At 39.7% G+C, this 12,525-nt stretch overlaps 1 protein-coding gene across 1 annotated transcript in view; it reads right to left on the minus strand.

Moving 5' to 3' along the window:
• Positions 1–597: 597 nt before the first annotated feature.
• PLCE1 (phospholipase C epsilon 1) overlaps positions 598–12,525 on the minus strand; it is a 212,689-nt gene continuing 200,761 nt past the window's right edge. The window contains 4 exon segments of the mRNA XM_014565458.2: positions 598–1,794; positions 4,544–4,756; positions 9,952–10,170; positions 10,923–11,081. Coding sequence (XP_014420944.2) covers positions 4,568–4,756; positions 9,952–10,170; positions 10,923–11,081 — 567 coding nt within the window. The 3' untranslated portion in view covers positions 598–1,794; positions 4,544–4,567.

Below are 12,525 nucleotides of genomic sequence, written 5' to 3' on the forward strand. Positions count from 1 at the left end.
TTGTGCTGTAGCAGAATCAACTGTGGTAAGGGCCATGGGGTGAGATGGGACGGGGCAGATCTTAGAGTCAAGGCCAAGTGATAAACCTAGTGAGACCAGTCTTGCTTTTCATCTGGTTACTCTGCACAGTTCTCATCTTGACTCTAGCCAGTTACACCAGTAACTTAGTTTTTATTATATGGTAAGCCCAACCAGAGGAAAAAATGCCTGTTAGCTTTGAGAAGCTTCCCTTAAGTGTTTCTAGAATATTTTTAAAACTGAGGCAGCATTGTGCATTTGTTGTTGCGTTTGTTGATTTAAAAAGGAACCTGGAGCACTATACAAATGACATCAAACTGGAATATCCTGAATTGTGTTGACAAGCAAATGGTAGTTCTTCTAGCATTAAGGCTTTGAGTCAGTAAGAACTTCCAACAACATGAAAGCTATGTCATGTGTTTTTAACATTTCTCTTAGAGTATGCAAAGACCTTGGCAATTGCTTTATTCATTTTTATGGTGAAAAACTCAAAGCAAAGGTTAGGATTTTTGGTGTGTTTTATAATTTGAAGAAAAATGTCTTAAATTTTAATGTCAATAGATAAAACTCGGATTTTACTTTAGAGGAACACACATTTCATTTTAAAAGTCGTAATTTGTCTCATACCAAGAATAAGAAGAATCCTTTACACTTACATGATAGTTTTATACAGCAAGGCTTTTAAATTAATTTACATTAAATGGCAAGTTTGACTTGGAGCAATAGCTCTTCACTATAATGAAAGTGAAGCTTGTTTACAGAAATTCTGGCCTATTTCAGCTGTTCAGAGCGTACATTTACTTTTTAGGAGATTTGTCTTCAAATAGTGAGATAGAGCCACTGATGCTTCTAATCCATAGGCAATATCAAGAAAGCTATGAATAATAAATACGCAAGTACAGTGTCAGTACAAACCTTGCAAAATAAATAAACACCAACTCAATCTACTTTTGCTTTAAAAATATGGTTACGTTTCTTTTTAAGATGACACAACTCAGTAGGTATTAAATTACACATTATTCTAAATTCACTTTGTGGAAACCCAAAGTGGAACAGTCTGTGACTATATAAGGAATAAACTTAAAAAAAACCCAGCATCATTCTACATGTAAAAAAAAAAATCCTACAGGAAAGTACACTATGGTACACAATATAGAAACTAAACTGAATTACTTTTTAATGAATCTTACATGACATATTTACATTTGCAATGCCCCAAAGCTTCCAACTCCCACCCATGAAATGTATGACTGAACTAGCTTGCTTGTTTTCAGAGCTCTGTGCCTCTTTTCCCAGTTAGAAAACTTCTAAGTCAGGTCAGCAAACTAGGGCCCTGGGGCCAAATCCAGCTTACCACCTGTTTTTGTGTGGGAAAAAAAGGACTATGACGTGAAAACTATATGAAATTCCGCTTTCAGTGTCTAAATAGCTTTATTAGAGCACCGCTCCGCTCAGTCACGTGTGTGTGACGGGCGGCGCTTCCGCTCTGAAGCAGCTGAGCCAAGTAGCTGCAAGAGACTGTGTAGCCATAAAGCCTAGGATGTTTACTGTCTAGCCCTTTACTACGTTTGCTGACCTTTGTTCTAAGTCAATTATTGCAAGCTTAGCGATGGTTTTTCCAACTGTTGGCGTGGGTAACCAGGCTGGGCCTCCCTGTGTCACTCCTCAGGAGACTGGTTGGTAGCCCTGTGCCATTCTGCTTGACCTCAAGGTGGACCTCACGTCAAGTGTGAAGAAGGCGTCAGAAAGTTCAGAAGTCAATTTCCAGTTTTAAGTCTAGTGAAAAAAAAAGGAAATTAATTTGTTTCCACCATGTTCGTTCCTGACTTTAACTTCTTGCCAATAGAGCTTCACCTGTAAGGTTGTACACATAGGCTTGTTAGTCTACTTAAAAGTGAAGGAGCAGAAACAGTCACAGTGTAGCAAGGGTTTCGTGTTGTTCAGCCAACAGAAACCCACAGCCCTGGCGGCCAGGTTTGGGGGAGAGACTAGTTCCTATAAATCCAGTGTTATAACGCAATGTTCCTGGGAGGTGGAACATAAGGCTATTTCAGCCCCAGAACACCACGTTCTTTAGAAAAGTTTTTTTTTTTTTTTTTAACCACAATTAAACTGTTCAACTTTTTAAAAAAAAAGTGGAACTCTCAACTAGTTACTTATATTACTTCAGATAAGAGGTAAATAATTTCTTCTTTAGAAATTCTTAGATTATTATTAGGGGGTAACTCTTCAAACTTTAGAGGCAAATATTGCAGAATAGATAATATGAACTACTAACGTCACTCAGAAAGTAGTAAAAATACTAAACTTGTTTTCTTATGAGCATATACAGAAAGGCCTTTTATATTCACAGTGCTCTTTTTTGGAAACACCCTTTGTGAAGTTAATAACATGGGATGTATAGTCCCTTAGATGCAGCAATGGCTATTTTTATTATTTTATCAGTGGCTATGAAATATAGTTGATTAACAATGTATTAATTTCTGATGTTAGCATAGTGATAAGTGTGTGTGTGTGTATATTCCTTTTCATATTCTTTATTATTATAAGCTATTACAAGGTACTGAATATAGTTCCCTGTGCTATACTGTCAGACCTTGTTTAAATATAGTAGTTAGTATCTGCAAATCCCTAACTCCCAATTCATCCCTCCCCACTGTCTTTCCCCACTGGAAACCATAAGTTTGTTTCCTGTGTCTGTGAGTCTGTCTCTGTTGGTAAATAAGATCGTGTCTTTTTTTTTTTTTTTTTTTTTTGATTCCTCAGTGGCTATTTTAAAGAGAAGCTTTCCTAAGTTTAAGGAAAGATGTGAGTCTAACTCTGAATGTCTGCTGCTGTAGGAAAATTGAATCCAAAGACAATCATCTAAATCATCACTCTCCCTACTCTCCTAAAATATAAGCAATTAGTAATGCTCATCGTAGCAAGCATATTACTTTTAAGTCAAATTGCTAGCGGAGTTGTATTCTTACGTGCTTAATCTTCTAGCACTCTAAAGGCTCCTTATGTGCAGAGCATGGTTTCACTCTGTTATTACGGAGGTTATAATACAGAGGTGTGTATAACATTATCACACCTATGATTTATCTGATGCTAAGTTCTTGTTATGGAAAACAGTATTTTAAATTTTGATCATTGTCCTTAGGGCATGCTCACAGACCCATTACTGTGGTGAGTCATTTTTCCAAAAGTTGGAGAGGCTTGACGTGGTGCTTAGCCCTAAAGCTCACTTGGCTTTTGGAGAAGGCGTTGACTGTCCCAGTGACACTGGGGCGGAAATGGAAGTGAGTCTGGAACTTTATAAGTGGGTTTATACACCAGATGTACTGCAACAGGAAATGGGTGCTGAGCCTTCTGAGAGTCTGAACAGCCCAGGCCTTCACTATTCTGTGCATATTCACGATTATCTGATGCTATGTAATGTGGTTTGCTGCCACAGTGCTGAGATTTCTTCCTGGTAAGTCTGCATAGAGAACCTGAACAACCCTGACTCTTCTTGACCTGAATAGTTGGATGTGCAGATGTTCTGAAGGAGGTGGTGTCCTGTATTTGGCCTTGTCTGTGTTGAAAGAGCTTTCTTTGTAAGTACAGATGGGGCACCAATTGTTTTAGGAGTTGCTCCTTAAAAGTAGAAACATGGGCTCAATATATAGGGCCTTCTTTGGGGCTGTTATAAAGCAAACTTAGGCCTGTCAAGAGGCATCCATGAATTCTTTAATTATGAGCTTCCATAATTTTATATAAGAAATATCTGCTTGTGATAAAGTCAAGATGATGAAACTCCACGGTATAACAATGACTTTACCATGCTTTTGGTCTCTTGTGAATTTTAATTTTTGAAACTGTGATGAAACAGGTGAAAAGTGGGCTTTAATCCTCCCTTGGGTTCATTAAGAAACTCAGTGAGTGAAAAATCTATGGTTTGTTCTCTTCAGATGCTTTTTTTTTTTTTTTTAAAATTCAGGTTCCATATAAAATGTTTAAGACAGAATGAAACTCATTCAGTATGTGAATACCAAGTAGTGAGTTGGCGACCAAAGGCATGATTTACTGCAGGCTGTTATGTCATTTTGCTTTCTTTTTAATCATCACATCCTGGATGCCAGATTTTTACTTTTTAATTGAGGCAGAAGTTGAAGTTGCTGAGGCTAAATCAAACCTAAATTAGAACATCAAATTGAAAATCCAAAGGAGTAGAAGCTGAATGACCCAGAGCAGTCCTTCAAGAATGTTAACATGAGTTACCAGGAACTAAGACAGTTCTGTGTCTCATGAACTAAAGCAGCTGTAGCTTGGGCAAGTCTGTTACCCTCTTGGGGCCTTTAGTCATCTACAAAATAAGGACATCTAAAATTGAAGTGCTGAAGTTATGTGTATCTTCAGAGCCCTTTTCCTGGAGGGTACCATTCCTGCCTGCCTCAGGGGACATCCTCCTCTTGGAAAAGATGAAAGGTACTGCAAACTATGCCTTATAAAGTGGCATAAGCTGACCCCCATTTCCGAGCTGTGCAGTGACTCAATATACCTGGGTGAAACGTGCTACCCTCGCTCACTGTCGATAGTCCATCGTGTCACCAGAGGACAAGCTGCTCACAGGTTTCTCCTCCTTGTTTTGGACATTTTCTGAGGCCAAGACCTGAGAAGGTGATGTGAGTCCTCGGGGCTGTTTTGTTGACTTGGTGAGCTTCTTGAGTTCACTTGCAAAAGAGATGCCTTTTCTTTTGTCTTCTCGGGATGCCTGTGGAAAAAAAGAACTTGCCATTGATATTAAGTTAAACCAGGCTCCTCAATCACATGACACTGTATCCAGAAAAGAGCCCTCTCTTTTCTCTCTAGTGAGAACTTTGGAAAGAAAGGCCGAGGGACTCGCATCTCCAGACTGCTTAAGCACAGAGGGAATGTGTTTCTTTTCACACAGTGAAAACAGAGCCAAACAATATGCCTCCGACTTCTTTCCTTTCTAAAAAATTTTTTTAAATTTATTATTCTTATTATTTTATTTTTTATTGAAGTGTAGTTGATTTATAATGTGTGTTTCAGATGTACATCCAGCAAAGGGATTCAGTTAAATGTACACATATTTTCTTTTCAGATTCTTTTGTTAAGTTTCTTTTTTTAATTTTTACTAAAAAATGTTTTTATTGAAGTATAGTCAACTTACAATGTGTCAACTTCTGGTGTACAGCATGTTTCAGTCATACATATATATACATATGTTTGTTTTCACAATTTTTTCATTATAGGTTACTATAAGATATTGACTATAGTTCTCTGTGCTATACAGTATAAACTTGTTTATCTATTTTGTATATAGTAGTTAGTATTTGCAAATCTCGAGTTCCCAATTTATCCCTTCCCACCTCCTACCCCTCTGGTAATTATAAAATTTTTTTTCTATGTCTGTGAGTCTATTATATCTGTTTTGTAAATAAGTTCATTTGTCTTTTTTTTTTTTTAGATTCCACATATAAGTGATATCATATGGTAGTTTTCTTCCTCTTTCTGGTTTACTTCACATAGAATGACAATCTGGAGATCCATCCACATTCCTGCAAATGTCATTATTTTATTCTTTTTAATGGCTGAGTAGTATTCCATAAATATACCACAGCCTTTTTATCTAGTCATCTGTTGATGAACATTTAGGTTGTTTCCATATCTTGGCTATTGTAAATAGTGCTGCTATGAACATTTGAATTAAAGTTCCCTCTGGATACATGGCCAGGAGTGGGACTGCTGGATCATATGGTAAGTCTATTTTTAGCTTTTTGAGGAATCACTTTACTGTTTTCCATAATGGCTATGCCAAATTACATTCCCACCAACAGTGTAGGAGGGTTCCCTTTTCTCTGCACCCTTTCCAGCATTTATTGTTTGTGAACTTTTTTTTTTTTAACATTTTTTATTGATTTATAATCATTTTACAATGTTGTGTCAAATTCCAGTGTTCAGCACAATTTTTCAGTTATTCATGGACATATACACACTCATTGTCACATTTTTTTCTCTGTGAGTTATTTGAATGATGGCCATTCTGACTGGTGTGAGGTGATACCTCATTGTAGTTTTGATTTGCATTCTCTGATAATTAGTCATATTGAGATTTTTTTCATGTGCCTACTGGCCATTTGGATGTCTTCATTGGAGAATTGCTTGTGTAGGTCTTCTGCCCATTTTTGGATTGGGTTGTTTCTTTTTTCATTATTAAGTTGTATGAGCTGTTTATATATTCTGGAAATTAAGCCCCTGTCAGTCTCATCTTTTGCAAATACTTTCTCCCAATCCATAGGATGTCTTTTTGTTTTGCTTATGGTTTCCTTTGCTGTGCAAAAGCTTATGGGTTGTTAGGTCTCATTAGTTTATTTTTGCTTTTATTTCTATTGCCTGGGTAGACTGCCCTAGGAGAACATTGCTAAGGTTTATGTCAGATAATGTTTTGCCTATGTTTTCTTCTAAGAGGTTTATAGTGTCTTTTATGTTTAAGTCTTTAAGCCATTTTGAGTTTATTTTTGTGTATGGTGTGAGGGAATGTTCTAAGTTCAGTGATTTCCATACTGCTGTCCAGTTTTCCCAACACCATTTGCTGAAGAGACTGTCTTTACTCCACTGTATATTCTTGCCTCCTCTGTTGAAGATTAATTGAACAAAACTCTGTGGGTTTATTTCTGGGCTCTCTATTCTGTTCCATGGACCCATATGTCTGTTTTTGTACCAGCCCATGCTGTTTTGATTACGGTAGCTTTGTAGTATTGTCTGAAGTCTGGGAGGGTTATTCCTCCAGGTTCATTCTTTTTCTTCAATATTGCTTTGGCAATTCTGGGTCTTTTGTGATTCCACATAAATTTTATTATGATTTGTTCTAGTTCTGTGGAAAATGTCCTGGGTAATTTGACAGAGACTGCATTAAACCTTAGATTGCCTTAGGTAGTATGGCCATTTTAACAATATTAATTCTTACAATCCAAGAACATGTGATGCCTTTCCATTTCTTTAAGTCATCTTTAATTTTGTTAGCCAATGTTTTGTAGTGCTGTATTTAAGTTTTGACTTCCTTGGTCAGATTTATTCCTAAGTATTTTACTTTTTTGGATGCAATTTTAAAAGGGATTGAACCCAGGACCTTGTGCATACTAAGCATGCCCTCTACCACTGAGCTATACCCTTCCTCTTATGCTGAGATATGTTCCCTCTATACCCACTTTGGTTAGAGTTTTTATCATAAATGAATTTTATCAAATATTTTTTCTGCATGTATTCAGATGACCATGTGATTTTGTCCTTTCTCTTGTTGATGTGGTGTATCATGTTGATTGATTTATGTATATTAAAACAACCTTGTGTCCCTGGGATGAACCCAACTTGATCATGGTGTATAATCTTTTTTATGCGTTGGATTCTGTTTGCTAATGTTTTGTTGAGGATTTTTGCATCTATGTTCATCAATGATATTGGCCTATCGTTTTCCTTATTAGTAGTGTCTCTGTCTTGCTTTGGTGTCAGGGTGATGGTGACTTCATAGAATGAGTTTGGGAGTATTCCCTCCTCTTCAACCTTTTGGAAGAGTTTGGGAAGGATCAGTATGAGCTCTTTCTTTGATAGAATTCCCCAGTGAAGCCTAGACCTTGTTTGCAGGGAGGCTTTTTATTGTTGATTCTATTTTACTTCTAGTGATAGGTCTATTCAAATGATTTATTTCTTCTTGGTTCAGTTTTGGTGGACTATATGTTTCTAGAAACTTGTCCATTTCTTCTAGGTTGTTCAATTTATTGCCATATAGTTGTTCATAGTATTCTTTTAGGATTTTTTGTATTTCTGTGGTGTTCGTTGCCCCTTATACTGCTTTCATTGGTTTTTACTTGCTTTTCTATCTGCTGTTCTGATTGGGTGATTTCTGTTACCCTATCTTCTAAGTCACTTATTTGTTCCTCTGCATTATCTAGTCTGCTTTTGACTGCCTTTGTCTCAGCTCTTACCTCATCCATTGTTGTATTTTTAATTGGCTCCTCTTTGTAGTTTCTATTTCCTTTTTATGGTATTCTGCATCTCTGTCATAGTCTCTTATTTCTCTCAGTGCTTTTATCACCCCCTTTTTGAAGTCATGGTCTAGACTGTTCAGGTCTATCTTACTCATTCTTTCAGGGGACTTTTCTTGTTCTTGTAATTGGGAGTGGTTCCTCTGCTTCATTTTACTTATATTTCTCTGGCTTTATGGATTTAGGAGTATCAGTTATCTACTGTGGTCTTGAAAGGCTGCTTTTTTTTTTTTTTTTTTTAATTTAAAGTGGGAGCATCCTTGTGTAGACTGTGCCTATTTAATAGTTTTTTTGTGAGGGCTGTTCTTTGTATTGACAGTCTTTTTTCCATGTGTTCCCTTTGATTGGGGGTGTGGTTAGTGCTGTGGTGATCAGAGCCTGCCCTGATTGTTGTTGAATGGGCCCTCCTTTTTTGTTCTGTGGTTGTCACAGTCCTGATGGGCTGGCTGGGTCTGCTCCCCTGTGGCTGGAATAGAGGCTTCCAGATCTGTTTCTGAGCTATGGTGTGTTGTAGGCAGGGTTGGAGCACTTCAGCTGGGAAGAAGAGCTGCTACTTATACCTCCACAGGAGAAGTCCACCAGGCAGTGCCCTCTGTCGTATTGTCTGTCACTTGTTATGTGGGCTTACAAGGTACTCTTTGTTGATGCTGTCCTTGTCCCTAATGTAGCCACAGAAATGTCAACCATCTGCCCTGGTGTCAACCAGGTTCTGTACCTGCAGCACCACCAGTGCAGATCTGCCAATGTCAGGTGCAAGGACCAGCCGTAGTGAGCATGCAGTCATAGACCTGAATCCGTGGCGCACCACAGGGTTAAGCGTAGACCCCAGCCCTGCCTCCATGTACAGTACAGTATGCTGGCCTGTTATAAGTGCCATATCTGTACCCACCGTGGGCCAGAACTCTGCTTACTGCCTGTTCGTCACAGAGGCACACGTCCAAAGGCACCAGTGGGGCTCCCGCCTCTGAAGCTGCAGGGCCCCTGGGTATGGATTCAGCTTTCAGCCCTGCCTCTGCCCTGGAGCCTCGCAGCAGCAATGTGATGGCTATGACAAAGCCCCACCTCTATTCTTGTGAGAACACACCAATGGAGTCAAGCAGAGACAGTGGCTATGGCTTGGCTGCACTGTGCCCCTCCCCTCCCCTCGCACCAGCAGCAGTGCTTTTTTATGGGGGTCCCAGGCTGCTCTATTTCACACATATTCCCAGCCACAGCTCACACTGCCTTCCAGTGCCCTCTAAGGCTGTCTCTGTGCAGCAGGCCATAGCCCTCTACCCTGGCTCCTCACCAATCCCCAGCAGCCAGTCCCGGCTTGTCCCTGCTGGCTCGCGTCTAAGGCTGGGGGATCTCAGGGATGCTCCATGCCAGTTTCTCTTAGTTCTGCCTGCCAAGCAGCTGCCACTTTCCCCTCCAAGCCTCGGAAGCTTGGCTTCTGTCCCCACTGACGTTCTGGCTGGAGAGGGGCATCCCAGTGTGAGGGTGCCTTTCTTACTTTGCCATTCCTTCCCCATGGACCGGCGCTGCACTGATTTCCTTTTTCTTTCTTTTTTTCTCCTACTGGTTTTTGTGAGGAATCCTCCTATATTTCAAAGTGAGAGACACTCTGCCAAAGTTCAGTAGGTGTTCTGTGCGATTCTGTGGGTCTGCAGATGTAATTCTTGATGTATTTGTGGGAGGCGGCGAGCTGTGAGTCCCACTACTCTGCCATCTTGGCACTCTCCTTCCATTATATGCTATTAAAAGAAATTGAATATAGTTCCCTGTGCTATACAGTAGGTCCTTGCCAACTGCCTTGACTCAGGAACTTTCTCCTAGATATCACTAGCTCCTGAATTTGATTACAGTGTAGTTATGAATATCGAATAATTTGTGAAGATAGCAAAGTAACTTTGAACTTTACCTGCACCTGTTCCTTTAGCTTAAGGATGAATTTTCCTGCCCCTTTCCACTTGTTTTGGGCTTGAAACACGCACTCCTGATCCAAAAGGACACGCTGGGAGGACTTAGGGGTAGAAGACTTCTTGTTGGCTGTGTCTTTCACCACCTCTTCCAAAAGCACATAGTCACTTGGGTTGGGGTTGCTCAGGATGCTATAGGAATATTTGGCTTTGCATAAAGTCTGAAAGATAAGTTATGATCAACTGAATAAAGACACAGTATCTCCAACACTTGCATTCACTGTAAAAGAGACTTTAAGGTGGAAAAATGTCACAGACTTTTAGAGATGGTGGGGATCCTTCAGATCACGTCATCCCACTTCTCATTTCACATGTACGCAGCTGTAGCTTATGTGTACTTTCCCACATTGCCTCATTTAGTTTTACAATGGTCCATGGTTTAGGTATACCTTCCCCATTTACACACAAGGAAAATTAAGCTTACAGAGATCAAGCAGATCTAGAGTCTGTGCTGGTAACCATTATGCTATACCACTTCTCAAAAGAGTGTTTAATAAACAAAAACTATGACAGGGCTTCTAAAGAAAGAAACAGAGTTCTCTGAAGCCATGTACACAGAGAAGCATAACCAGGAGGAGGGGCAAGGTCAGAGGAGGCCTCCAGCATGGCCTTGGAAGGATCCCTGAGACATGGTCATGAGGTGCTGGCTTAGGCCTCTGTGGGATGATGAAATTCCTACTCTGCAGCGCCACCTCCTACAGCTTTATCAAGGCTTCACAGAGCACCTGACTCACAGTAGATACTAGGCAAGTGTCTGTGGAAGGAATGAGTATTTTCCAGCTTCAAGAGGCACACTTACCCTTTTCAGGTCCCCACTGTTCTAGAACTTTGTTCACAAAATGAGCTGACATCAGATTTGTCCCAATAGTTCACACTAAGGACAGGATGGAAGTGAGGGAGGGGAGGCCGTCACCTGCTGAATGACGTCCTGCGCGGTGCTGACGCGGGGTGCTTTGATGACTGTTCGAGGTTGCTCTGGAGACACGTCATGCACTTGGACAAAGAAACTGTCCTCCTCTGAGCTCAAGATCACCTCCTTGTCATCCTGAACAGTGCTTTTCTCTTCCAGGTTCTATGTATGAGTAAATGGTAAGATGATGGAGAATAAGGAAAAGAAAATCTAGCAAAAATTTGAGTGGATCTTGGTAATGTGAAAACGTCTTAGCTTTATATTCCATATGCTAGTTAATATTTCATAAACTATTCTAAAAGGATATACATGTCTTCTTACAGGAAGAAATACTGTTAGTTTCTGCTGATGTTGACACACTGATAAGATCTGGTCCAGAACAAGCCAGTAGACCTGCTCCTATATGCTGTGGATTTTGAGTCCAAATCAGCTATAGATACATTTGTAAAAAGACAATATGCCACTCTACCAATTACTAAAAGCCAAATAAGAGCACAATAAATTACACTTAAGAGAAATCCCACTCATTCCTACACAGATGAGCATTTAAGAAATGCTGGACGTCTGAAATGTGAAACATGCAAGATTGACATTCAAGTAGGCTGGATGAACAAAACCCACAATGGAAAGGCTAAAACAATGATGGGACGTAAGTTGTACTGAAACAAATATTGACAAAATTCTCAATAATTATGAAACTTGGTCATCAGATTAGATGGCTTTTGGTGGATTGGCTTTCAGTTACTTTTACACACATAATTATGTATATTACATATATAGTTAGGTATACCTGTAGACATGTGTCATTAAAATTTTTCAAGCATTACAAAAATTTATCAATAAAAAGGCAAACTTCCAGTTTTCAACATTTTTTTTCTCTCTCTCATCTCATTCTCCAAAAAAACCCAAAAAAACAAAAAACCCCAGTGTTAGGTGATAACAATCTTTTAAACATCTGCTGTGGATATACAAATGTATTTTTGTGCATGTGAATAAATACAGACAGTGAAACCCTGGAATTACGTGAATTGAGATATAATGTGATTGTCAAGTGACTCTTGTTCTTTGTCAGTCCCATTCTCAAATGAGGGTAGCGTAAAGTTATCTCCTACAAGGGGGAGGGATGGAGAGGAAGGAGAAGTGAGGCAGGTAAACAGTAGGCAACCTCATCTCAGGAAGTGAGGGTTCAGCAGGAAGGCCCTCTGTTCCCCAGCATTCTCCCCGCCCCCTCTCAGATCAGGGAACTGAAATGGTGCTAACTAACCAAAGGAATCCAAGAATCACTGTCAATCTCCTGGAAATTCCAACCAGCCATGGGACCCTGAGTTGTCCCCACTGATATTAAAGTCAAAATGGGTAATTGTCACCAGGTGGCGCCAAACTAGCCAGGAGGACCAGAAAGGACAGGCCGCATAAGCTCACCCCAATCATTTCATTAATCTTGCAGTCGTAGTCCCTACAGTTTTCACAACTGGAGTGTCTGGACCCCATTCATTATACTACGGGTGAGGGAGAAAGAGTTATTGTCTATTTGTATTACATAAAGAGATCGTACTCTAGTACATACACTGTTCTACAACTTGTTTTTTCTCCTTAGAAGATTGTG

Source organism: Camelus ferus, chromosome 11 (genome assembly GCF_009834535.1).
Source record: "Camelus ferus isolate YT-003-E chromosome 11, BCGSAC_Cfer_1.0, whole genome shotgun sequence".
Classification (NCBI taxonomy): Eukaryota; Metazoa; Chordata; class Mammalia; order Artiodactyla; family Camelidae; genus Camelus; species Camelus ferus.